This window comes from Girardinichthys multiradiatus, chromosome 12 (genome assembly GCF_021462225.1).
Source record: "Girardinichthys multiradiatus isolate DD_20200921_A chromosome 12, DD_fGirMul_XY1, whole genome shotgun sequence".
Taxonomy (NCBI): Eukaryota; Metazoa; Chordata; class Actinopteri; order Cyprinodontiformes; family Goodeidae; genus Girardinichthys; species Girardinichthys multiradiatus.
Genome location: NC_061805.1, coordinates 12,227,050 through 12,254,891, shown reverse-complemented (window position 1 = coordinate 12,254,891; position 27,842 = coordinate 12,227,050). Strand labels below are relative to the sequence as shown.

At 40.9% G+C, this 27,842-nt stretch overlaps 3 protein-coding genes across 4 annotated transcripts in view; 1 reads left to right on the top strand and 2 right to left on the bottom strand.

Annotated features, from left to right (window-relative positions):
- Window positions 1–28: 28 nt before the first annotated feature.
- On the bottom strand, window positions 29–7,601 carry zgc:113436 (uncharacterized protein LOC503528 homolog). The gene is made up of 8 exons (XM_047380934.1): window positions 6,386–7,601; window positions 6,031–6,224; window positions 5,840–5,951; window positions 5,631–5,769; window positions 4,690–4,744; window positions 4,329–4,586; window positions 4,144–4,254; window positions 29–1,280 (listed from the first exon to the last, which is right to left on the bottom strand). Exons 1-8 carry the CDS (start codon window positions 6,609–6,611, stop codon window positions 1,023–1,025), a joined length of 1,353 nt encoding a protein of 450 aa, XP_047236890.1. The 5' UTR covers window positions 6,612–7,601; the 3' UTR covers window positions 29–1,022.
- A 78-nt stretch (window positions 7,602–7,679) lies between these two features.
- Window positions 7,680–14,725, top strand: ogfod2 (2-oxoglutarate and iron-dependent oxygenase domain containing 2). Of its 2 annotated transcripts, XM_047380935.1 has the most exons (7): window positions 7,694–7,936; window positions 8,045–8,101; window positions 9,437–9,547; window positions 9,621–9,717; window positions 10,396–10,520; window positions 13,855–14,112; window positions 14,280–14,725. In XM_047380935.1, the coding sequence occupies exons 1-7, from the start codon at window positions 7,802–7,804 to the stop codon at window positions 14,544–14,546; spliced, it is 1,050 nt and encodes a 349-aa protein (XP_047236891.1). In that variant the 5' UTR covers window positions 7,694–7,801; the 3' UTR covers window positions 14,547–14,725. The 2 variants fall into 2 exon arrangements, with proteins under 2 accessions (XP_047236892.1, XP_047236891.1); XM_047380936.1 differs by lacking the exon at window positions 8,045–8,101 and having other exon boundaries at window positions 7,680–7,729.
- Window positions 14,726–16,310: 1,585 nt separating this feature from the next.
- Window positions 16,311–27,842, bottom strand: part of slc4a5a (solute carrier family 4 member 5a) — a 51,440-nt gene continuing 39,908 nt past the window's right edge. The window contains exons 19-26 of the mRNA XM_047380933.1: window positions 26,734–26,895; window positions 26,428–26,606; window positions 26,191–26,263; window positions 23,571–23,639; window positions 23,037–23,210; window positions 22,270–22,443; window positions 22,117–22,175; window positions 16,311–16,925 (exon numbers count right to left, since the gene is read on the bottom strand). Coding sequence (XP_047236889.1) covers window positions 16,760–16,925; window positions 22,117–22,175; window positions 22,270–22,443; window positions 23,037–23,210; window positions 23,571–23,639; window positions 26,191–26,263; window positions 26,428–26,606; window positions 26,734–26,895 — 1,056 coding nt within the window. The 3' untranslated portion in view covers window positions 16,311–16,759. The remainder of the gene's footprint in view (window positions 16,926–22,116; window positions 22,176–22,269; window positions 22,444–23,036; window positions 23,211–23,570; window positions 23,640–26,190; window positions 26,264–26,427; window positions 26,607–26,733; window positions 26,896–27,842) is intronic.

Genomic DNA, 27,842 nt, shown 5'->3' with positions numbered 1-27,842 from the left:
TGTCACACTACAAACAAAAACATTATGGTATTTTTTTCCCCCAAATTTATGTGATAACACAAAATATTGCACATTTTAAAAATGTTTTACAAATAATACTCTTAAAAGTGTAACATGCATTTGTTTACATTTGTTTTGTAATGGCAGTATAGGTTTATTAGAGAACATTAGTGAACAAACAGCATCATGAAGACCAAGGAACACAGCAGACAGGTCGGGGAGAACATTGTGGAGAGGTTTAAAGCAGCAACTACACCTAGGTCCATTTCATAGAGATCAAGGAACCTAGCAGGTATGTTTTTCGACTGTGGGAAGAAACTGGAGTAGCTACACCTGCAGAAAGACCCCAGGCTGGGATTTAAACACAGAACAACAGTGCACACAAATGGTAATGGTAAATAGCAAGGAAAAAAGAACTTTATGGCCTACATGCAAAATGTAATGTATGGGAACCTAATAGTGTACATAAACCTAAATACACCACTGGTGAAATATGGTGGAGACAGCATCATGCTGTGGGGATGCTTTTTTTTTTTTTATGGGCAGAGAAGCTCGTCTGAATTGATGGAAAGATAGATGGAACTAAAAACAGGGCAATCCTGGTAAAAAGCATGTCAGAGGCTACAAAGGTTCCTTTTCCAGCCGGACAGCGGCCTTCAACAAGCAACCAAAGCTAAAATGAAATGGTTTAGATCAACATATATTTATATGATAGAATGGCAATGCCCAGATCTAAACCCAGTTGAAAATCGAGAGACAAGACCTCATAATTACTCTTCACAGGCATACTCCATCTAATCTGACAGTTTGAGCTATTTTAGGAAGATACATTTCTCTCTAGACTGATAACTGGGATTTTAACATCTGAGGTGTAGGGTGTGAGTATTTTTGCAAGGCACTGAAGGTGCAACTCAGGGATCGTCCCAGTCATTTTCCACTGCATGTTGACGTCAACCTTTTATGTAAGGTTCCAGGCAGCCCTAAGTGACGTGCAGTCATACACTGCTCCTGTGTCATCATCCTCAGTGGGCGTCAGGTTCAGCCAAGCGGTATTCCAGCTCAGTCTTTACATCCTCAGAGTTGTTTGGCTCAGTGGCCAACACCGTCTCCATAGGAAACGACAAATACAAGCTTTCTTTGACTTTTTTGGCCGACGTCGAGTCCACTGCAGCAAATAGGGGCTCTGTCATTTTTAACGTGGCAGGGGGTGTGGTCTGCATCCTGCGTTTGGCGTTCTTCTTCTTCTCTTGCTTGTAGGCTGCGTTCATATTGGCTATTACCTTGAAATAGAGAACACAAAAATAAAGCAAAAAACAGAACGAAATATGGTTGCGTTTACCAAGCCATCATACATGCCAGTTTTATGCTACTTCATAACCCACAGCTGCTAATGTCAGCTATACATCTGAAAAGGACAAGAAGAACAAAGAAAAGCAGAGCCCACAATAATATATAATTTCTTTTTTTATTGTGGGCTCTGGTTTTTCTTTGTTCAATTTATATATATATATAATATACTGAACAAAAAAGTGTGAAACAACTGAAAATATGTCTTATATTCTAGGTTCTTTAAAGTAGCCACTTTTTCCTTTGATTACTGCTCCACACACTCTTGGTATTCTGTTGTTGAGCTTCAAGAGGTAGTCACCTGAAATGGTTTTCCAACAGTCTTGAAGGAGTTCCCAGAGATGCTTAGCACTTGTTGGCCCTTTTACCTTCACTCTGCGGTCCAGCGCAACCCAAACCATCTCGATTGGGTTCAGGTCCGGTGACTGTGGAGGCCAGGTCATCTGGCGCAGCACCCCACCACTCTCCTTCTTGGTCAAATAGCTCTTACACAGCCTGGAGGTGTGTTTGGGGTCATTGTCCTGTTGAAAAATAAATGATGGTCCAACTAAACGCAAACCGGATGGAATAGCATGCCGCTGCAAGATGCTGTGGTAGCCATGCTGATTCACTATGCCTTCAATTTTGAATAAATCCCCAACAGTGTCACCAGCAAAGCACCCCCACACCATCACACCTCCTCCTCCATGCTTCACGGTGGGAACCAGGCATGTAGAGTCCATCCGTTCACCTCTTCTGCACCGCACAAAGACATGGTGGTTGGAACCAAAGATCTCAAACTTGGACTCATCAGACCAAAGCACAGATTTCCACTGGTCTAATGTCCATTCCTTGTGTTCTTTAGCCCAAACAAGTCTCTCCTGCTTGTTGCCTGTCCTCAGCAGTGGTTTCCTAGCAGCTATTTTACCATGAAGGCTTGATTCACACAGTCTCCTCTTAACAGTTGTTCTAGAGATGTGTCTGCTGCTAGAACTCTGTGTGGCATTGACCTGTTCTCTAATCTGAGCTGCTGTTAACCTGCGATTTCTGAGGCTGGTGACTCGGATGAACTTATCGTCCGCAGCAGAGGTGACTCTTGGTCTTCCTTTCCTGGGGCGGTCCTCATGTGAGCCAGTTTCTTTGTAGCGCTTGATGGTTTTTGCGACTGCACTTGGGGACACTTTCAAAGTTTTCCCAATTGTTCGGACTGACTGACCTTCATTTCTTAAAGTAATGATGGCAACTCGTTTTTTTTTACTTAACTGCGTTTTTCTTGCCATAATACAAATTCTAACAGTCTATTCAGTAGGACTATCAGCTTTGTACTGTATCCACCTCCTGCACAACACAACTGATGGTCCCAACCCCATTTATAAGGCTTGAAATCCCACTTATTAAACCTGACAGGGCACACCTGTGAAGTAAAAACCATTTCAGGTGACTACCTCTTGAAGCTCATCAACAGAATACCAAGAGTGTGCGGAGCAGTAATCAAAGCAAAAGGTGGCTACTTTGAAGAACCTAGAATATAAGACATATTTTCAGTTGTTTCACACTTTTTTGTTCAGTATATAATTCCACATGTGTTAATTCATAGTTTCGATACCTTCAGTGTGAAGCTACAATATTCATAGTCATGAAAATAAAAAAACTCTTTAAATGAGAAGGTGTCCAAACGTTTGGCCTGTACTATATATATACACACATACAAAGAAAAGCTATATCTATATATATAAACAAAGAAAAGCTAAGCTTATATCTTTGTTTAAAACAAAACGGGAGACAGAGAACCAGTGAAGGTTTTTACTTTGAGTTGATTTGATTAAAGCGATGCCATCTTTACACAAGTTCGTAAAAACAAAATTATTCAGGCAACCAGAGCCCTGACCAAGACTAGGACAAGGAAACATATTACACCGGCCCTTGAACCACTCAACAGAGATTTTAGAATCTTGTTATTAGTCTATAAGGCACTAAATGGTGATGGGGCCTGAATACATCTGAGTTACTTGCAATGTATCTAGCTCCTTCGGGTCTCAATTACTACAGGTTACCAGGGACCCGTTTACTTATCGTTTCCTTAGGACCAGAACTAAACAAGAAGTGGTTCCATTTAGAGTGTTTTCTCCAAAGCTCTGAAATAAACGTTCTGAAAACCTGAGACTTGCAGAAACTGTTGGCTCCTTTAAATCAGGACTAAAAACATTATTGTTTACTGCATTTTTATCATATCACTACATTTCCTTCTTCTTTAAAGCACAGTGAATTACCTCCTCAATGCATTCTCGACATAAATGGCTGCCCTGCTTTGCCTAGTCTGGCTGCTAATGAAGGCAATGAAGAAAACAAAAAGCAACTTCATCAAATCAATTATTCATTTGAGTCACCACTCAATTTTACCCTTCATATAAAGTTAGTCTATTCCATTATACATTTGTAAGCAATTTTGCTACTTTCATTTAGCTTTTTTTGTACTTTTCCTCCATGAACTATTTGTTCATAGAAACGGATTATGTGGCATAGTCAACATAATTTAATTAACTGACATACAGGAAACATTGGAACAAGCTGATAAGCTGCAAAGATCAACTTCTACTGTAGAAAAGATAAGGTTCTTCTGCTGCCCCCAAGTGGCCAAAAATAGTATTTTAGAGAATTTAGGCATTTGTAAAGACTTGGGTGCTGAAGTCAGAGGATTAGGGGACTGGTTACCTAATTTTACACTGAAATCCTGCCCAACATGCATCATTTTTTTATAACTTGGCATATTAAAAAAGATTGTTTAAAAGGCACACTTGTAAACATAAAGCATCTTACCAGCTGCTTAACAGAACTCTGTTGCTCGTGCATTAGGTCCATATATGTAGAAGCTTTCTCTCTACATGCATCCTGCTCTGGGTCGTCATAATTCAGCAGGGCCAGTGTGCTCTAAATGAAAAGAAAGAATTCAGGAAAACAACCTGAAAACATTGTTACCACCAGATCAGCTCCTACAGGCTCACCTCATTGGGTAAATTAGCCTTCCTGCTATACATGAGCAAGTACGGAGTGAACTTGGTCGTTGGGTTGCTGGAGGTTCGGAGGAGGAAGAGCACTGGGTCCAGAAAGTCATCCCAGTCTGACTGCTTCTCCACCACCATCTGAACCACAGCCTCCTTCAGCAGTGGTCCCGTGCAGTCGTGCAGTGGGTTGAGCTGGGGCTGATCCAGAGGAGACACCCTCTGCACCAAGCTCCACCTCTCATGCAGCACCTTTGACACCTAAGAAAATGAAAAAAAAAAAAAAAAAACAAACGTCCTCAGAGTTACCACATCTGACCTACAGTCCAAGAAGGCTGCAAGAGTTTGGTGCTCTCCGTCTCACCTCATCACAGAACTCATGATTCTGTGCACACACTATTGTTTTAGGGGCCCCAAACCTGATAATAAAAAATTATTTAGGTTAGAAAAATGTTAAGAATTTCTCATAAAATACAGTACTTTGTTAAAGTGTCTGCACCACCTTTTTGTCACATTACAACTATTAGTCTTCACTCCACAAATCTAACCTTGGTGGAAAAGTGGAAGAAAGCCCTAGTTAAAGCAAGTCACATAAAGCCCCTACTGTAGTTTGCCGCAAGTAATTTAGGTAACACAGCAAACATGTAGAATAAGGTGTTCTGGTCAAATTAAAATGGAAACACAGCGTAGGGTCGAAAGGTAAAACTGTACATCACAATTAACACTATATACCAATGGTGAAACATGGTGGAGGCTGTCTCATGCTGTGGGGAAACTTTTATCAACAGGGACAGAGGAGCGGGTCTGGGTTCATGGGAAGATGGATTGAGCTAAACACAGGGCAATAGCCTGAGCTCCAATAGAATGGTTTACATCGAAGCACATTCAGGTGTTAGAATGGCCTAGTCGAAGTTCAGACCTAAATCCAATGGAGAATCTGTAGCAAGAACTGGAAATTATTGTTAACAAGCGTTCTCCATCCAGTCTAAGCTTGAGCTATTTTGCAAAGACAAATGCACAAATAAACATACACCTTTAGACTTCCAGCTGCTATTGCAGTGAAACCTGGTTCCACTGATATCAGGGTTCTTACACATTTTTAATGTCAAACTTCCATGCTATTTCACCCTCAAATTCCAGGATTTCTAGTCCTTTTTTGTTCGTTCTTCAAGTTTAAATACAAAAAAGGTCAGTACTCATTATAATTATAATAGCCCCTGAAAATACAATGAAGTTAATATTTTTATAGTGAAATATATCCAATGTACTTTTGCAGAGCACTGCAGAGAATGGGATTCTTCTTACCTGTATATGCACTTACAGATACATCTGGCCACTGACAGGGGATCTGCCGTTTGCACGGGGAAAGCCTCTGGCCATTTACTAAAGTAATCAATGAATAGGATCACGCTTTTGTTGCCATGCTGAGTTTCTGTGAAAGGCCCTGTTAAACAGAGAAGGGCACTCAGCACATTATCAGGCCAAAATAATCACCTTAAACTTTCAAAACAGACCTATGAAATCAACCCCGACAATATCCCAGGGTGCGTCCACTTTAATGGGCCGAACAGTCCGGGCCAGGTTCTTGTTCCTCTCTGTTTGCTGACAGGTCTCACACAATTTGATCTAGAACAGTGGCAGCTGTGTTACTGATGCAGGATGTGACGGCGGAATTATGCAGCAGCAGGAAATAACGCAGGCTTACCCAGTCCACCACGTCTTTGATGATACCCAGCCAGTAGTACTTGCTCTGGATCCTGTGTACGGTCTTCTTCTGGCCCAGGTGATGTCCGATATCATTGAAGTGGCAATCGAGGAAAATCTGCCTCTTCCTCTCAGCCTCGATCACCACTTCCCTTTTCTCATCCTTTTTGGGTCCTACATAATACAGCTTTCCCTCTTGGACACAAACAGGAATGAGACGACATTTTCAAAGCAGGTCTAGGGAATTCCAGTTCTCCAGATTCATTGAGCATAACTTTGAAATGGTTATCTCATATACACAATAACAACTTCATACAGCCAAAGTTAAAGTGGGTGAGTTTTACAAGCTGTCTTACCATCAAAGATGAATTTCTGGGCGTATCTTTTGAAATTCTTCTTCTGTAAAGGATTCATTGACTGAGGGAGGCTGCCTTTGGCCACAAAAGTGTAAATGTCAGAGAGTTTGCTGGAGCTGGACTCCACCACCTCTTCCTCAGCCACCTGTAACGAGTCCACGCTCAGCATGTCACACAGCGACCGTGCACCTCGACGAGCAGAAACGAGCCGACAGCCAGCCGGCATACTCAGCAGCAAAACGCTCCTGTCGGCTGGAACAACAATCACAACAACTGCAAGATAACAACACAGAGCCCATGGATGTCTGGGTGCGTTTCCTAACAGTCCGCCGGACAATGAGCACGGTAAAAAGGACGACGGGCGGAGTGGGAAGAGTTTTCCACTTGGATGGAGTGATGTGAAAAAGAGGCAACATGACAGAGCAATCTGAGTTTATTACGTGATGCAGCGCTGGCAATGTAAATGAAACATAATGACATACAAACCGGAAATCCTTTCCTGTTCGCTAAACAGTGATCAGGAACAGTGGTAAAAGTGGGCGTTTGACTGATGCGCCACTTAACATGGTGTACAAACCACGCATCCCCGTCGCACGTCTTGCCGGATGAAGAATGATGCGACTCCACGTCTTCGCCTTCTTCTTCGTGGGCCGGAAGCTGATTTATACGACTTTCGTTTTTTCGTTAGCATCCTCTGGAGGAAAATGTAGCAAATAACGCCACACATACTAACCAACACGCTGAGAAAACCAAATCTGAATGGCTCATAACAACCAAAATGGAGGTTTTGTGGTGAACTAGTCAGAAGTTTGTCCAAAGTGTTGGGTGAACACAAGCAGTTCTGCAAAGAGGAGCTTCACAAAATTCCTCCACGGTGATTGACAGTTATCACAAACGGCCGTTCGTGCAAGGGTGGTATTAGGTTTAGTTACATTTTCACATAAGACCAAGTTTAGTTTGGACAGTATTTTTCTCTCTAATAAATAACATAATTTAAAAAATCAGTTTTATATTTCCTCAGGTGATCTCTGGCTGATATTACTTTGTATTTTTTTCAGGATCTAAAACACGTAAATGTTACATGTAAAAACAGAAGTCATCTGTAAAGGGATTTTTAGTATCTCGCATTTAAATCCTGTCTTTATTTCACTCGATTTTCCCATCTTTTCCTACATCTGCACGCTTTCTCGTAGACACACCCCATTAGACGAGTGTTTCTTCGGGCGACGCTTGCATACCCAAGGTATTTTTTCATGTGTCGCACACATTCAGTCACAATTGTACACGTTAGGCTTTTACTTTGTAGGAAGACGCACAGGAAGTATGAGGCAGGGAAGGAACAACGTAAGTTGCAGCAGCAGTGGGAGCTCTGTTTTTCAGTAGTTTAGAATCCAATAATGCCTTAAAGGGAGAAACATGACAAACGAGGGAGACAGGAAGTCCAAGTTTTATACGTGTAGCTGCTTCACGACTGATAACATCTTCCTGGACGAATACAAGCTGCATGTTCGTTTTGTGTCCGAGAAGCAGTTCAGACTGGATTACCAACCAGTGAGTCAGTGGAGAGCTGTTGGCTACAAACAAATAAGCTATTTAAAGGGAAATGTCCGCTTTGCTGTGATATAGGAGTAATTTGAAACATTTTGTCTCCACTTATAGCTGCTAACGAGGCTTGGTTGCGTCACGGAGCAGCAGTTTGTAGACGTGCTTACAAAGGTAAACAGCCGCGAGAGCGCGAGCTGGTGACGTTTAATTAAGACTACAGAGGACAGCTGGTGTAAAGTTGATTTTATTGTGTCATTATTCAAAGTTGTTTAAACATGATCATTTGTTGTGTTGTGTATACACCATATTTGTTTATTATTATGTTTTAGTTGTAAATGATAAAAAAAAAATTATTTTTATAAAGGCATCAAACGTTAATTTTGTCCCGCATTTTATGGAGCAAGCTAATAGAATAGAATTCCATTTCTCCCTTATATAAAAAACATAACAATATATATATATATATATATATATATATATATATATATATATATATATATATATATATATAATACAACATATTTCTCTTACTCTGTGGCATTGTGATTACATTTTTCCAGGTAAGATCCCTTTATTCTCTAACACCTCCATCCAGGGCTGGAGTTAGATGGATATGGAGGTGGACGGTTTTGTTGCCCCACCAACACAAGATTTTTTTATGCATGCAAATGACAAAAGAAAATACAATACACAAGCCCAAGGTTTGACTGCACCGTAAAACAGTGCTTAACACTATTGCCTTCCAGCAAGAAGGTTCTGGGTCTGAATTGGACCCATGGCTCTTTCTGCGTAGAGTTTGAATTATCTCCCTGCAAATGCTTGGCTTCTCTCCAGGTACTCCGGCTTTTACCTACTGTCCAAAATGCAGTCAATACCCTAGGTTCCCCTTAACTATGTCTAGAAATATCTTAATCTATACAAAAAAAATGACCTGAAATGTTACAGCAACTATGCAAGGACTGGATGTTGCGACGTCACGAAGTTATGGAAAAGTACCCAAAACAAAGAAAATGAATAAAGCTTGTTTTAATTACCATCAACTTGCTAAGAATCCGTTTGGTGAGGGTTGGGGCTATGAAGTTATTGTATTCTAATAATTGCTTGTTGGTGTCATACAAGATAACTAATGCGTTGATGTGGGTTTTTATTTCTTTGGTGGACCACAAATATGTTTGCCAAGCACACATGAATTAAGGAGTTGCTACTCCTGAAAGCCATAGCTAAATTTAGATCCAGCTCTTGCTCCCTTTCTACTGGATTATACAATCGTACAAACATTTGAACCAATGAAGTTAAAGGTTAATCATAAAACAGAAGTGGCTCGCAGCGATGAGGGCATTCCTCATAGACGATGCTCAAATTCAGTTCAAATTTATAGTTTTTGCAAAGTGTCCCTTTTCAACAACTGTCATTTGATGACCCTTTACAAAAAAAAAAAAAAAAAACAGGTCTAGAAAGTCAACTTTTATTCAGTTCAACCAGGTTTATTCCAGATTCCAATTTCAGATATCCCAGGAGGTTGACAGAAGAAGGTGCATATGTGAGACATCTGCTGAAAGAACTGCTGCCATAAAACATATGTACCAGCCTCTCCATCCTCATGTCTACCATCTGCAGGTACTTAATGTCAGCCCCCTGCTCGTTGCCTGGTTATTATAAGACTCCACACCTGATCTTTATTTCTCCTCAGGAGTCCTACCTCGCTCCGAAGCTCATGCAGATTGTTGAGTACTGCAGAAGTAGTGGCACTTGTGAAGGCCTTGTGGAACTGCTAGAGGACGTAGGAGGTAAGCTTGAGAGAGCTTTCATTTCCTAGTAGTAGCATCAAAGGAAGCATATTTGCCATAAATCCCTAATAGATCCCAAACAGATAAAATTTGCTCATTTTTGCTCATTTTGATTTACTTTTAAAATAATACTAAAACTGCTCTCTCACACAGTGGCCTGACGCCTCCTCGGTTCCTGACATAAATTAATGAAAACTCTTGTTATGTCTGCCTATTTAAAGTTCTTAAAAAGAAACCAGAATGTACAAAACACGGGGTGGCGTACAGGTAGAGCGGGTGGCACTTAGAGGCTATTAGTCCTCGACGCATCCGTTCGAGGTTTAATTCTCAATCTTGGGAGTTTTTCTGCACAGCTTCCCCCTTCTCTCTATGCCCATTTCCTGTCTGATTACTGCAAATAAAGGCCACTACTGCCACAGAAATCTAAAAAAAAAAAAAAAAACAGATCAAAAATCAAACAAAAAACCCATGATCAGTGAATGTGTATTCATTAATGTGATTAATGGTTAATATTTTTTTTGTCTTGATAGGGCATTTGTTTTTCTTTCGTACTTATGTTACAATTCTTAGGATTAATTTATTAATTGATATAACAATTCAACAGTATTGGTTATTTTTTTACAATCAGAATATTCTGAAAGCTGTCCAAACTGTAGTCCATCTTTCTGTCAATTGAAGCTCCAAGAGTGTATCGGTTCCCAGTGTTTGAGAAGAACTTCTGTGAGGAGCTGGTGGAGGAGCTGGAGCACTTTGAGGAGTCGTCAGCCCCTAAAGGAAGACCCAACACCATGAACCACTATGGAGTAATAAATCCTTTTTTCTCCGACTTACCTCCCTTTGAAACACAACATAGTTTGTCTCAGTTTGAGCTGCATTAATCTGTGCCTCAGCGTGACTACTGTGGTCACGTTAATCAGTAATATCTGAAAGAGCACTATTACATATAGGAAACTGGGCTGTGGAGGGCTACACCATAATCATGAATAAATACAGAAATAAATCAAAAGCTCATGGAAATAAAACTTTAAAAACACTTAGTTTAAAGAAATTTCATCTTGATGTTCAAAACAGTAAAAAATGACCATGGTGCTACTGTATTTATTTAATTTGCCTTTTCATTTGAAATCATGTTTATTTGTTTTCACTGTTCCTGCTGGCCCCCTCTAGCCAAGACCTACAGCATGCGCTGTGGCGGTTCGCAGCCGAGTGTGAAGCGGCTGGGATGAGGATCAGCTCCTCCAAGTCCGAGGCTATGGTACTCGACCGGAAAAGGGTGGCTTGTCCTCTTCAGGTTGGAGGGGAGTTCCTGCCTCAAGTATCTCGGGGTCTTGTTCACGAGTGAGGGAAGAATGGAGCGGGAGATAGACAGACGGATCGGTGCGGCTGCCACAGTAATGGGACGCTGTGCCGGTCCATTGTGGTGAAGAGAGAGCTGAGCCGAAAAGCAAAGCTCTCGATTTACCGCTCGGTCTACGTTCCTACCCTCACCTATGGCCATGAACTTTGGGTCATGACCGAAAGAACGAGATCACGGATACAAGCGGCTGAAATGAGCTTCCTCCGTAGGGTGGCCGGGCACTCCCTTAGAGATAGGGTGAGGAGCTCGGCCATCCGGGAGGGGCTCGGAGTAGAGCCGCTGCTCCTCCACATCAAGAGGAGCCAGTTAAGGTGGCTCGGGCATCTATACCGGATGCCTCCTGGACGTCTTTCACGGAAGGTGTTCCAGGCACGTCCCACCGGGAGGAGGCCCAGGGGACGGCCCAGGACACGCTGGAGGGACTATGTCTCTCGGCTGGCCTGGGAACACCTTGGGCTCCCCCTGGAGGAACTGGAGGAGGTGTCTGGGGAGAGGGACGTCTGGGCGTCTCTGCTGAGTCTGCTGCCCCCGCGACCCGGTCCTGGATAAGCGGAAGACGACGAACGAACGAACTGTTCCTTGTTATTTTTTGCTACAGCTTTTTTCTAAAATTCTAAATGTTTTTCATCTATTATATTTTCATACTATTATTATATACAACTGACTTCTTGTAAATAGGTTTTATACGAACTTTTTTCGTTTCCTTTTCGTTTTTACCTCTAATGTCCACATACACGTGTTGATTTTTTTTTTGTTTCGTTTCTTGACTCCGCTGGGCTGAAGAAATCAGGACATGGAACAGGAAGGAGTGGGAGGGTAGCGAGGCGGGGGGCTGGCTGACATGGTGCTCATTGGCTCAGCTTTCCCCCCAGAAGGAGCTTAACCTTGGTGTCGAGATCAGTTTTTTTCTGCATTCATTCTTGATTCTGGAAGACCAGACCGGCCATAATTAGTGCAGAAAGAAATACAGGTCCTTCTCAAAATATTAGCATATTGTGATAAAGCTCATTATTTTCCATAATGTCATGAGGAAAATTTAACATTCATATATTTTAGATTCATTGCACACTAACTGAAATATTTCAGGTCTTTTATTGTCTTAATACGGATGATTTTGGCATACAGCTCATGAAAACCCAAAATTCCTATCTCACAAAATTAGCATATTTCATCCGACCAATAAAAGAAAAGAGTTTTTAATACAAAAACGTCAACCTTCAAATAATCATGTACAGTTATGCACTCAATACTTGGTCGGGAATCCTTTGGCAGAAATGACTGCTTCAATGCGGCGTGGCATGGAGGCAATCAACCTGTGGCACTACTGAGGTCTTATGGAGGCCCAGGATGCCTCGATAGCGGCCTTTAGCTCATCCAGAGTGTTGGGTCTTGAGTCTCTCAACGTTCTCTTCACAATATCCCACAGATTCTCTATGGGGTTCAGGTCAGGAGAGTTGGCAGGCCAATTGAGCACAGTGATACCAGTAAACCATTTACCAGTGATTTTGGCACTGTGAGCAGGTGCCAGGTCGTGCTGAAAAATGAAATCTTCATCTCCATAAAGCTTTTCAGCAGATGGAAGCATGAAGTGCTCCAAAATCTCCTGATAGCTAGCTGCATTGACACTGCCCTTGATAAAACACAGTGGACCAACACCAGCAGCTGACACGGCACCCCAGACCATCACTGACTGTGGGTACTTGACACTGGACTTCTGGCATTTTGACATTTTCTTCTCCCCAGTCTTCCTCCAGACTCTGGTACCTTGATTTCCGAATGACACGCAGAATTTGCTTTCATCCGAAAAAAGTACTTTGGACCACTGAGCAACAGTCCAGTACTGCTTCTCTGTAGCCCAGGTCAGGCGCTTCTGCCGCTGTTTCTGGTTCAAAAGTGGCTTGACCTGGGGAATGCGGCACCTGTAGCCCATTTCCTGCACACGCCTGTGCACGGTGGCTCTGGATGTTTCTACTCCAGACTCAGTCCACTGCTTCCGCAGGTCCCCCAAGGTCTGGAATCGGCCCTTCTCCACAATCTTCCTCAGGGTCCGGTCACCTCTTCTCGTTGTGCAGCGTTTTCTGCCACACTTTTTCCTTCCCACAGACTTCCCACTGAGGTGCCTTGATACAGCACTCTGGGAACAGCCTATTCGTTCTGAAATTTCTTTCTGTGTCTTACCCTCTTGCTTGAGGGTGTCAATAGTGGCCTTCTGGACAGCAGTCAGGTCGGCAGTCTTACCCATGATTGGGGTTTTGAGTGATGAACCAGGCTGGGAGTTTTAAAGGCCTCAGGAATCTTTTGCAGGTGTTTAGAGTTAACTCATTGATTCAGATGATTAGGTTCATAGCTCGTTTAGAGACCCTTTTAATGATATGCTAATTTTGTGAGATAGGAATTTTGGGTTTTCATGAGCTGTATGCCAAAATCATCCGTATTAAGACAATAAAAGACCTGAAATATTTCAGTTAGTGTGCAATGAATCTAAAATATATGAATGTTAAATTTTCATCATGACATTATGGAAAATAATGAGCTTTATCACAATATGCTAATATTTTGAGAAGGACCTGTACATGATATTAGTGCACATAGGAAGACCGCTTTAAAAAAAGTTTAAAGGCATATAAATGGAGGCAGCACTTCTACAAAACTTTCCTAAAGAAGCCTCCAGAGGTCACACAGAACTCTATCCTGAACATGTACAGAGGGATGTTTTCAGAATGAAACAGGGGCTGCACTGTTTGGAAGTTGCTTTATTTGCGCTGTTCTTGTCTCCTTAGATTCTTCTCAATGAGTTGGGCTTTGACAAGGGCTTCATCATTCCTCTTCGTGAGCGCTACCTGCAGCCACTCACTTCTCTGCTGTACCCGGACTGTGGGGGTCGCTGTCTGGACAGCCACAAAGCTTTTGTCGTTAAATATGACATGAATGAGGACCTGGATTTGAGCTATCACTATGACAACGCAGAGGTCACTTTGAATGTTTCCCTGGGCAAAGAGTTCACCGATGGAAACCTTTTTTTTGGTGATATGAAACAGGTAAAACCACAGAGTGATGCTTTACACTCAGTCTTTAGCAGTGTTTTTATGATTGATAAAATAAACCCAGTTTTTAGCATGAAGTGTGAAAATATGAGCATCATTTTTATGAACTGTGTGATTTTCTAAACCTTGTTTAAGTTTTGTGGTTCTGTTTCTCCCTCTAGGTGCCTGTTAGTGAGACTGAGTGCACAGAGATTGAACACAGGGTTACTGAGGGGCTCCTGCACCGGGGCCAACACATGCATGGGGCCCTACCTATATCCTGTGGCCAGCGTTGGAACCTCATCATCTGGATGAGGGCCTCACAGGAACGCAACAAACTGTGCCCTATGTGCAACAGAAGGCCCTCGCTGGTGGAGGGAGATGGCTTTGCTGACGGATTTACAAAACACCCAGAAGCCCAGCAGAATGACTCGTGTGCTTTAACGTGATTGTATCGAACTGTTGTCTGTCTCCGATCACAGACACAGGGACTTTAGGGATCTTCTTTCTTTAAATATAGATTAAAGATCAAGTCTATCCTCTCAATAAAACAAGCTGCTAAGTACATCTGGATCTGGTGACATCATATATCATATAATGTGATTAAAACTCTTTAATTAGTCCCTTAGTAGTTTTCTGTTTTTTCTTCGTGTCTTTAAAATAATTTCTCTGAAATAGCCAGATATCCTTATCAAAGACTTTCAGCGATTGTTTCAAGATAAGTTCTATTAGAACCCCTGTGGTCGGGTAAATGTCCTTCATTAGGATGATTTGCTGAATCACAGCGATGTTTCCAGCAGAACTGCTGCATCACCTGCTCTACTGTTGAAAAGACCCTGGTAATACCAGTCAGCTCCACCATGCATAGGTCTGCAGTACAGCCCTTTCAATCGTCGTAGTTACAGTCGACTCTTAACGGAAAGCAGAAAGAATTAAATCCAGTTGTTTAACAGCCAGAGAGAGGGAAGTTGTTTGGGAATGCTAAGTCGTCTGTTCAGACTGCAACGGCACTGTACTGATGAATCATGTAACCATTAAAGCTGTCACAAGCAGAATATTGTATTTACTCATTTTACATGGAAACAAATTGGATGGAAAAATTCAACCACAAATAAAACAGATTTGTACCAATTAAAGCTCTAAAGACAATTATTGTCATCTTCAGTGTTTACTTCAGCTTCAACATGCATGGATGGGGGCCCATGAGCGTCAATCCAAGCTGGACCCAAATGCTTCAGAATCTGTCGATATATGCCTATTTTGTTTACTTGTGTCAGCTTATTAGCTTCATTTTTGTGCCTCTTGTGATTTCTTCAGTGTGCTTTCTGAAACCATTTGATTTTGCGTAATCCTGTGTGTTTTTATAGTCCGCGTAGGTTTGTTGAAGGAACAAAAAGCTGGATAGTATCTAATAATAGCACAGCTATTCATAGATCATGTTTTCCCAGCTATAGGAGGAAAGAAAATCAAAGTCGCAGTTTGGAATAAAGAAGATTTAATTCAACAACTCGTGTACAATTGGTATCTGTGTACAGTGCACATTTAGTGCCCATTAAGTCAACCATGTTTCCCACACATTTTACACACATTGTGTGAAAAACACAAACATCCAACTGTTGGTTACAGCCTTTAAAGGAAGTGAGCCTATACACACGTAACATCAGTGCCTTTTGGTTGTTTCTTTTTGTTTTGTTCTTGCTAAATGTGCCAATTTGGAGTTTTGAAGTAAAGGGAAACGGGGAAAAGACTCTGTGGGAATAGATAGACTCAGCAGACACACCTAACACAAATATATACATGCTAACAACAGAAGGCAGAGCTGCTGTATACACAGGAGGATTTACATTTTCTAAAATAAGCTGATTACACATTCCCTGCCTCACAGTTAATCACTGTACATACAGTTGGCATCATTTGGTATAATTTGGATTAATTACAGTTATAACTCAATAATACAGAGCTACCCATAGTAAAATGACAGTATATTAATTACATAAAGTTACAGTATATTATAAAGAGATACACTACTGGTCAAAAGTAAACCGAATGAACACATGAAATTATGTAGCAGATAAAAAATTGTAAAAGAACTTTAGATTCCTTACAGTAGACTCCCTTTGCTGTAATGACTGAAATATTAACCTTTGACCGTCTCTCCATGAATGTCTGGGAAGTTCTTTCAAGACTCAGTTGATCACCTCATGAAGCTCATGAAGAGAACGCCAAGAGAGCAAAGCAGTCATCAAAGCAAAGGATGGCTATTTTGAAGAATCTAAAATGTAAAAATGTTTAGAGTTATTTCACACTTTTTGTTTACTATACAATTACATGTGAGTTCATTCACAGCTTTGTTCCCTTTGGTGAGAATCTACAATCTAAATAGTCATGAAAAAATAGAGACTTATTAAGTGAATCTTTTGACTGGTAGTGTACATGTTTCCGCTCTTCAGGGTTCTTTACATTATACAAGTAAATAAATATATTCAGTTCTTAATGTATACAGGACAACATGTAATGACACCTCATTCAAATTTGAAGGTTTCCCACAACTTTTTAACCACAGTCTGATGTCAGTATCCATATGACCGCCAGTATGAATCCCCTTTTATTGACTCCAGGTCTGCACTGGTTGCTTTCAGTATGTTGTCTTGCCAACAGGATATCATAGCGTGGTCTCGCCGCTAATGTCCCGGCCTCGAAGGCAGTCCGTGTCTGAGTCGTAGTCTGACTCCATCTCAATCTTGACCTGGGGCACAGGGCAGGCCATCCCTCGGCCCATAGGCATGGCTGGTGAAGATGGGCAGGAGATCTTCAAGTGGAGGGTGATGCTGAGGAAGGGCAAGCTCTAGTTACCAGACACACGCACAGCCAAAAACACCAAGGCGCTACTGGGGAGGACAGAGGGGCTCAGGCATAAGGTATTATGACTCCAACCCAAAAAAGCCACAATGCCTTATGCCTAAGATCAGGAGAGGGTGCAGAAAGATTGTGTCCCTTTTGCAAATAATTTTTCATTACAGGTCAGTGGAGAGTAAGGTCAAAAGTGTTTTTTTTTCAGAACCTTGTTCTTCCATAGCTAGATAGTCAGACCCGGGCAAAGTTTGAAGGAAGAAGGAATGAATGATAATATTTAGATCAGCCTATAATCCGCGTTTTGTTGATAATTATCCATGCTTCTTTCAAAGCAATGCAGACATTAAGGATTTTTTTCAGAAATATCAAACTTGCCACAGCGGACAAAAACAGTTAAGGATTATATTTGATTGAGAAGAAACTGCTGTGGCTTCAGGTGAGGGCAGTTTACAGTATTAAGCTGAGGTGAGGCTGAATTTGACAGCTGAGACTGAGGCACTAAAAAAAACAGCACATTTAAGAAAAAGAAACAACCAAAGCAGAGGCTGATGTATATGAATATAGGTAACTACAGAGAATTGCCTGTATGTACAAGAAAAACACCTAAAAAAATCACACATCATCTCGCTCACCTCCTGAAATCCAACATTATATTAAATTATACAAAGAAAAGGGGTCTGTTGCTTTCAGATACATGGCATTTCACTTGATCACTCCCCCAACCCACACAAATGTGCCCTTCAGAAGGCTTCCAACGTGGCAACAGACATCAGTGAAGGATTGTCTGCTGAGCTGTTTGTACAGAGGGTAGTGCAGTAAATGTACATGTTAATCACATTTCAAGCATCTGCATTGCCTTAAAGTGCATGGAGAGGAGAATAAAATGCCATGTGAAAATAATCTGCACTTGGAACGGAACATGTCCACATGTAAAGTGAACAAGTGTCTCTTTACATGTATTCAGTAGAGCTGGAAGGTGAACAAAGGAGGGGGTATAGCAGCAGCTATGCAGTGAGTGCACATCGTTTAAGAGTATGAACTACTGTGTGACCATACAACAAGTTCAAACAGCATGTTCTTAGGCAGAGGAAGAAAATAATACAACAACACGATAGGACAATTTCTGTTTCTGAAACAGATGCCATATAGTAAAAAATTACACACACCCCTTTGTCACATTACAACCACAAACTCCCAAGTAATCTTTTGGGATTCTATGTAGTAGACCAACAGAAAGTGGTGCTGTGGAAGTGGAAGAAAATGATTCATGGTTTTTAATGTTTTTATTTTTTTCAAATTCAAATCTGAGTGCTTCCATGTTCGCGTGAACAAAAGCATCTCCATAGCATGATGCTGCCACCACCATAGTTCACCATGACGGTGCTTTGTTCAGAGCAATGTGCAATGAGGGTTTCTCTCCAAACAGTATTTTGAATGTAAGATAAAATGTTTAATTTTGATTTCATTTAACCAGAGCACCATGCAGGAGATGATTCTTCTTGTCAAACTACAAACATGAATTATTCTAAATTACTTTCAACAACCGCTTTCTTCTTAGTATTGTTCCATAATGGCCTAATTTATGGAGGGTATGACTCAAAGTTATCCTATTGACATATTCTCCCACCTGACACACAGGTCGACTGTTTACTAATTAGGTGAATGCAAAAAGATCACAATGGATTTTATGGGGAGATATCAGAATAAAAGTGGCTATTTGTAAAAAAACATATTTAAATCATGTATCATTTTCTATCCACTACACAGCTATGGGCTACTTTGTGTTGGTCAATCACATAAAATCTCAGTAAGATACATTATAGTTTGTGATTGAAACTTCCAGGTGGTATGTGTATCTTTGCTTGGCACTGTACTTGATGTTGTCTACATAAGGGTCAGTTCACTAAAATCCAAAAACATGCTAAATATTATCTATGTAGGAGGTTCAGTCAAGTAAAGATAGATAAATATATTCATTAAATTCACATTAATTAATACTGTATATACATTTTCTATGTTTCCTAACCCTAACCGACAATACATGGGTTCTCTGCAGGTACTCCAGCTTTTCCCACAGTCCAAGAACCTGACTTTTAGGTTGATTGGTTTCTCTAAATTGCCCTTAGGTGTGAGTGTGTATATGCCAGGTAGGTTGTCGTGTGTGTCTCTGTGTTGCCCTGAAATGGACTGGCGACCTGTCGAGGATGTACCCAGCCTCTCGCCCAGTGACTGCTGGAGATAGGCACCAGCCCCCCTGCAAATCTGTAAGGATAAGCAGTTATGGACAATGGATGGATGGAAGAATGTTTCAGTAAATGGTTCCATTTATTTTTCATGTTCTTAGCCATATATAAAGACATTCCAGGTAACTAAATGGTTTTGCACATGGACAAACTTTAGCCAAATAAACATTTCAGTAAGTGTGCATCCTAAATACAGGTAATTCTTAATCTTCTACGTCTCTACTACGAGCTGCTTAATATCTGCAGGTCTGCTTGTTGGGGACTTTATAATGTTGTGCATCACTCCTGGTAGACTAAGTGAGTTAATAATAAAATTATCTGGTTTGTAGATCAGTACAGTAAGAAATCACACTTACTGCCGTAAACAATGGATCTAATCTCCCAGGCTGGAAATGACTATTTTCAGTTTTCACCAATTAATTGATGAAGGAAGTCAGAATATTTGACTGGAATGAGTCTAATTAAATTAGAGTGACATTATATAATTACAATTACCAATAAAAGAAAAAAAAAAAAAAACAATCTGTACTGTACTACAAAGTATAACAAATTACATAAAAAAAAAAAACGTTATTGGCAAAATGTGATTGTAGAGTTCAAAACAATGTTTATATATACATGTAAATGTTTGCCCCTGTACAGATTTCTTCATGTTTTTTTTTTTTTTTTTTTTTTGCTTTTTGTCGCAATTAAATGTGAGATCATAAACCAACTTTTAATACCAGACAGAGATAACCTGAATAAATGCAACATGTAGTTTTCAAACGGTAATGTCTTTATTGAAAGGAAAAAAGCAATCCAACCCATCCTGGTCATTTGTGAAACTGTTATTGTTCCCTAAACCTAATAACTGCTCCCTTTGCAGCAACAACTGCCATTACGTGATAACTAATAATGGGTATTTTACATTGTTGTGGAGGAATTTCGACCCACTGTCCTTTGCAGAATTGTTTTAATTCAAGGTTCATGTTTGTTTTCAACTTGAACAGTTTGTTTAAGGTCATGCTACAGCATCACCAATACAATTTCAGACCAGACTTTGATTAGGCCACTCCAAAATCTTAATTTAATATTATTTTTTTTGAGCCATTCAGTGGTGGAAGTGCTGATGTGCCTTGGATCATTAGCCCCAGGCTTTGTAAAGTGCAGGTTGCGTTTCGATACAACTTTACCCAGGTAAATACAATCTTCCAGGGTTTTACTTTCAGGGGTAAATGGCCCTGATCTGGAGTAGGTCTTTTCAGCTTTCATCAGAAATAGAGAGAGATTTGTTAAATGGGTGGAGTTGTGTGCAGTAAGGCATGCAACCAGCAGCTGCAGTAATGGGAGAGGTTAGGATACAAATGAATTGTTTTTATACCATTAATCTGTCACAAAAGTTTGTCATGAAAAGTAATATACGAGATTCCCTGGTATTCCTAATACCCGGGTAAAACAAATCCTGGGACTTTAAATCCTGGGGCTTTCGGTGGAAAAGGGGCTATAATGACGTGATAACCAGAAAAGTCATAAACTGATGGTAGAACATCCTCCTTCAGGAGTTTCAGGTAGAGAGCAGAATTCATGGTTCCATCTATTACAGCAAACCGTCCAAGTTCTTAAGCAGCAAAGCAGCCCCAGACCATCACATTACTACCTTAATATTTGACTGTCAGTATTATGTTCTTTTTCTAAAATCATGTGTTGTGTGGGGCACCCACCTTCAAAAAGTTCTGTTTTTATTTTTTTAGCCCAGAGAATATTGTGGGGATCATCAAGATGTTTTAAGTAAATGGGAGACAGGGGCGTTGGGTTTTCTTTGCTCAGCAGTGATTTTGTTTTTCGAACTCTCCAATGAATGCCATTTTTGCCCAGTCTTTTTCTTTTTGTTGAATCATGAACAACATCCTTAACTGAGGCAAGTAAGGCCTGCAATGCTTTTGTGGATTATATCTTTCACGTTGGTTTGCCGATGTCCCAAAATCTTAGGAATGGACTGGTAACCCTTTCCAGACTGATAGTGACTTTGTTTCTCACCTGTTATTAAATGAATTTAGGACATGTTGTGTTGGATTTTAAGTTCTGACATCTTTTAGCCTACGCCATGTTGTCAGACAGGTTCTGTTTAAGTGATTTATTGATTCTACAGGTCTGATTGTAGTCAGGTCTGGGTGTGTGACTAATGAAAGAATTTAGCTAATTACAATTCATTAATGATTCAACAAGAGGGGTAATTCTTTTTTTCACAAAGATCCTGTTAGTTTGGTTAAGTTTTTTCTTTAAAAAATGAAATAATCATTTTAAAGTTTATTGCATTTGGTCAGGTTATCTTTGTCTGATATTAAAATGTATTTGATGATCTGAAACATTTAAATGTGACAGAAAAAGCAAAGCCAAAATAAATCTGTAAAGGGGCTAATCATTTTACACGCCACTGTATGATATACAGTTTAAGATTTGCTTCTTCTTCTAAACTATATAGATTATTCTTATCTATTGTGTGAGCCTGCAAGGTAAGAACTGAGCCAGTGGGCAAACAAATGCAAAAAGATAAACAGTGAATTTAAATTCAGAGGGAGAAACAGAACAACTTTTCTACAGCATCACAGAATATTTATACTGAGATGCTCTGGAAGCATGAAAGGGATAAACAATAGTGAACGAGTTCCATTAAAAACTAAAGCTTTCTATTATGTACCACTTGCAGTACTGAACAGATAAATTAAATACATATCTAAGGGAGAACACTTGCTCTTTTATTTTGTGAATTTATGTGAACTGACCCTTTATTTGTGCAGATTTCCTGTTTAGGATTTCATGTCCATGTGTGTGTTAAAATACACTACGTGTGGCGGCGCTCTGGCAATACGCTCCCCACTGAGACTGTGCTACATCAGGGTAGACCAGATCTTTGTAGGGGATGTGCAGTTTTAGAACACAGTACCTGCGATCCAGGTCCGACTCCGAGCTGGGGGAGTGGTTGGAGTAGCCATGGTACTTCTCCTATGACCATCCGCACACAGTGCACATATTAATCATACAATAATTTTATGAACAATCATTCCTGCAGGGGGCAGCAAAGGTTGGAGTTTCTCACCTCTTCCCCACTGTCATCTGCTTTAGGCTTCTTCTTTTCCTTCTCCTTTCTTTTCTTTTTGTCATCTTCCTTCTTCTTTTTCTCTTTCTCAGGCAACAGGTCATCCAGCCAGGCCAAGTCATGCTGAGAGAACACCATGTCCAGCATCTTTCGGACCACCATCAGACCCAGGATCTGGTGTTTGACAGACAGTTAAGGGTCCTCGTTTAAATACAGTCACATTCATCTCACATCCGGGTTATGGTTTAAGTGTCGTACAGCTGGAAGCCAAAGGTTGATGAATTATGTATAATCCCAGTGACACCTCAGCAGTCCGCTTCTTTATTTTGTTTTTCATCCTCATAATACACCTCTTTCATTTCTTATTCAGTAAAAACTAACTACTGTCAAATTAAAGTCTCAATAAAATTGATGTTGTTTATTTGTACAAAATATTTGCTATGTTTAAAGGGATCTTACAAGTAGAATAGGTAAAAACCTTTGTCTTTTAGATGTGCAAAACTTCACATATGCAAATGTCTTCATAATTATGCAAATTTCAATGTTACTTTGTGGTGGTCTATCACACAAAATGCCAATAACATAGATTGCAGTTAATGTGACAAAATATGAAAAACTTTACTTTTGCAAGGCACTATAAAGGCATTTCAATCATGTTCTGCCATACTGTGTCAGATTACCGCATTATAAAAGATGTTCATGTGAACACAAAGCACAACAGCTGTGATACAGAAAAGTATTCATGCAAACTGTGTATATGCACATACCATGACAGGAAAGATGATGGCTAAGAAGGTGGATTTGAGAACCCAGAGCACAGCCAGACAGATAATCTGGATGAGAGTAAACAGGTGTACCCTCCTCAGAGGAACGTGACGGAGATAGGTGAAGTCAGGTTGGTGCTTGGACGGCATCAGGTAAAACTTGATCCTGTCCCAGAACTAAGAAGGACATTGACATTAGAGTGTCCCACAATTTTACATGTAAATCCATAAGAATAATAATAATAAAAAAAATAATAGAAAAAGGAATGTTTCTACATATATAGACTTTAAACTTCCCATCCAACAAAGTAAAAACATTGAGAGCTTATCATAGATCCTCAGAGGATATGTAATCGGAATATCTCTGTCTAGTCTGTATGGACTGAGTCCCTGTCTGCTCATAGCTTTGCGTGTTTGTCAGCTTTTAATAAGTCACTTCCCATCTGCTGTCGGCATAACAATAAGTGAGATTGGCAGACAAAAAGAAAACCAATTTATCAAAATAATAATAGCAAACAGATGGTGTAGCCAGCATACCTGGATCCCACTGAGGGAAGCTACACCCATGTAGAGGAAGACACCATACAGCACAGGCATGGGGATAAACTAAAACAACAACAAAGATAGAAAGCATTAAGATATGACCTTACACAGCTTACAACAAGGTATTCTGGTGCACTGAATCCCAGTTATGCAATGTGCAAATCTGCGTTGCTAGACTCGTAAACACACATTTATTTATTTTTAAAGAAACATTGTTGTGGTCAGACACCTCGGATATAAATATTTGGATACAACTTTATTAGTCTATATTGTAGAAGCTAGTTTGGCGTCTATCGCTCCAATTTCATCACTCCATAGCTTTGCTGCACAACAAGCCATGGAATGATGAGAACAACCCTACCCCTTGAACATGTCTTCGGCATATCAGGAAGTTAGGAGAGAGTCTCTGACCTCGGAGCCCAAGGGGTTGCAGGCGTGGCTGAGCAGCTAAATAGATCCAAGCAGAAGTTGCCAGCAGCAGTGGCAGGACGTTAGCAGCTTAAATAGACCGCTCATATAATTAGGGTATGCATGATATATTCTGTGTGTGAAAGATCACATATTAAACAGCAACACCATGGGTCTACATATTGCTGCGCACTGCGAGTCAGCTGGTTGAATATCAAAGACAAATTCTGCTGTTGTGCTCCCCAACATTCTTAAGGAATTACTGTTTTAAATATATGGCTACACTATGAAGAGTAGAACATTAAAAAGTGATAACATTCTCTGCAATGAGCATGTTTACTTCGAAGCTTCTAGAAAATTTAGCAGTTACTTAAAACAAAAAGTAAGCAAATCTGTTTGTCAGCCACAAGAGCTCCACAACATCCAGAGACTTGAGGTACTCAGGGCTTTCTGACCATCTCGGTGACTTCAGCTTGGTTGATGAAAAAGTCCAACTCTGAGTCCCCAGTTCCTGCTTCCACTAGGGAAGGCATGATGGCAGGATTGAGAAGATCCTCAAAGTACTCCTTCCACCGCCCGATAATATCCACCGTTGAGGTCAGCAGCTTTTCTTCCCCACTGTAAACAGTGTTGCTGAAGCACCGTTTCCCTCTTCTGAGACACTGGACAGTTTGCCAGAATCACTTCGAGGCTGAGCGGCAATCCTTCTCCATGGACTCACCGAACTCCTCCCAGGCATGAGTTTTTGCCTCTGCCACAGCTCGGCCCGCGGCATACTTGGCCCCACAGTACCTGTCAGCCGCCTCAGGAGTCCCACAAGTAAACCACAGCCAATAGGACTCCTTCTTCAGGTTGACGTCCCTTACTGCCCTTTACTGCCAGTGTCCACCACCAGGTTTGGGGGATTGCCGCCGCGACATATATGGCCATTGACAATAGAGGCGAAGAACATAGTACACTCGGATTCTATGTATCCAACCTCCACCGGAATCTGGTCAAAACTCTCCCAGAGGTGGAAGTTGAATTAATACCTGACAGAGGGCTTCGCCAGACATTCCGACTATACGCTTGGGCCTGTCAAGTCTATCTGGCTTCCTCCTCTTCCAACAAATCCAACGCACCACCAGGTGGTAATCAGTGGACAGCTCAGGCCCTCTCTTCACCCGAGTGTCCAAAATGTTTGGGTGAAGGTCCGAAAACATGACTACAAAGTCGGTCATTGACCTCCTGCCTAGGATGTCCTGGTGCCAGTTGAACTGATGAGCACCCTATTGCTTGAACATGGTGTTCATTATGGACAATCTGTGACTGGCACAGAAGTCCAATAATTAAACACTATTTGGGTTCAGATTGGGGAGGCCATTCCTCCCAATCACACCCCTCCAGGTGTCACTATCATTTTCCACATGGGAGCTGAAGTCTCCCAGCAGAATGACGAAGTCCCGCAGCTGGGGGTCCAGCACCCCCGACTGGGATGGTCACTCCAGAATAGAAGAAAGTCCAACTACTCTCGAGGAGCTGGGTTCCAGAGCCCACGGTGTGCGTGGAGGTGAGCCCAACTATTTCTAGCCAAAGGAAGGGTCACCATGCCCTTCCTTGAACCGCCACCCCCTCCTTAAACTGCCACGCCACCTTAATGTGGTGGAGGGGTTTGACTGCTCAAATGATCCTAGAGGCTATGTTGTCTGGGGCTTAAATGCCCAGCGTTAGGGTCACCCATGGCTAACAGGCTCAGGGTGAGCTTGTAGCAAATTACAAATTAAATGTCTTGTGGCTGTCTTTCAATGACGCATTTTGTCTTGCTACTCCTTCATAAAGTTCAGGATTCTGGAGAGTTTGAAATCTATCAACATATTACCATTATCCCATCTAATCTGTGGATCTACTGGTCCTCAAGTTTCCACGGCCTTTTAGCTGCTTCCCTGAGTAATGCTGTGGACAGCCATGTCTTAAGTATCACTTGTACTCTGTGAGCTGCACAAACCACAATTTTCGAATTTGTATTTGTAAAAAAACTGTGAAAACCCTGTTTCATGTTTTGTTTCTCTTCATAATTATGTGCTACTTGGTGTCAATATATCACATAAAACCTCAATAAAATACACTGAGGTTTGTGGTTGTAATAAGACAAAACATGTACATGTTCAAGAGGTGTGAATACTTTTGCAAGGGACTTCAAGTAACATTTATGAATATATATATATACCTTAAGAATTGGAGCAAGAAAGATGGACACTCCAGTTAGAACAAACACCAAAATGCCCGTTACTCTCTGCTCTCTGTAGATTTCACAAAGAACAAATTCACAGTAAGAGTTTAGTCGGTTTCATAAAGTTTCCACAGCAACATAGAATATATCATTTTGTTATTACCGGTGACATCTTGGATATTACAGTTATTGTATCTGACTGTGATATTTTCTTGTAGACTAATGTAGACCAACCTGACTCCAAGGAACTGTGGCTGCTCTCCTGGAGCACTGGATTCACTTTCCATCTTCAAAGAGTCGATGTGGGCGATAGAGATGACAGTGGCAGCCACATACCAGGGCAGCCCCAAGAAAGAGCAAGCAGCCATAAGGACCCCCACCCAGAACAGGTCCAGGTGGTAGCCACAACCTTTCTACCATGGAAATCAAACAGATTTCTTTTTTTAACAACACAATGCAGAGAAATCTGGATTCATATGGAATTCAAATCTGAACATAATCTCCTGTTTATTTAATAGTAGACAATGAGTGAGAATGTACCTTAAGCTTGTTCTCCTTCCGGTTTACAATGACAGCGCTGATTTGCTGGTCCATGAAGATGAGGATTGTCACAAGTAGGGCTGGAACAAAGCTGCCCAGATATATCCACCATGGGTTCTTTCCAAAAGGCATAACCAGCCAGCCACGATCTGGCCGTGTTGGCTGTGAGAAAGGGAGGATGTTTGACTTTCATAAAAACTCTGCATTCATTTTCATGGAAAAGTCAACTCAATAAATTTAAAATGTTTAAACCAGCATAAAGGAATTGTTCAATGTTTTTGGAAAATGTACATATTCGCTCACTTTCTTTGTTCTTGCTAAACAAACCCAAACAGGATGACTCTGTGAAAAGGTATTGAAGTCCTCACAGATTTCTTCTGCTTTTGCTTTTTCATCAAACTTAAATTTTTCAGATCATCAAACAAATGTAATATCAGACAACAAGCTGAATCATTGACAACTTCTAGTCTGAAAATAGTCACAAGGCCATTTCTAAGTCCTTGAACCACAGTGAGAGCTGTAATATACAAAAGGAGAAAACAAACTATCCATGAGGTGCTGGAACAACCAAAAACAACATCTTAAGCTCTGAGGGCCTCACTTGCCTCAGTTAACTTCAAGGATCATGATTCAACAATAAGATCGACGGAGAAAAAATTGCATCTATGGCATGGAGTTCCAAGGCCAAAACTGCTGCTGACCAAAATGAATATAAAGGCTCAAATTAAGATTTGCTTAAAAAAGCCTGTTGATGATCCCAGAGACTCAGGAAAATATTCAGCTAACTGACAAGACAAAAGTTTTGGGAAAATAACTTTTTGGTAGGTTTGTCCCCCTTTACATCAGGCATAAAACTAACACAGCATTTGAGAAACAGACGATCAAACCGACAGTCAAACAGGGTGGTGGTAGTGTGATGGTGGTGGGTTGCTTTGCTGCCTGAGGACCTAGACAACTTTCCCATATTGATGAAAGCATGAATTCTGCTCGCTACCAAAAATTACTGAATGTAAACATCTTCTCAAGTTCAAGTGCACATGGGTTATGCTGCAGGACAAAATTATCCAAAATATGCCAGCAAGTCCATCTGTTAATGGTAAAATAATAAG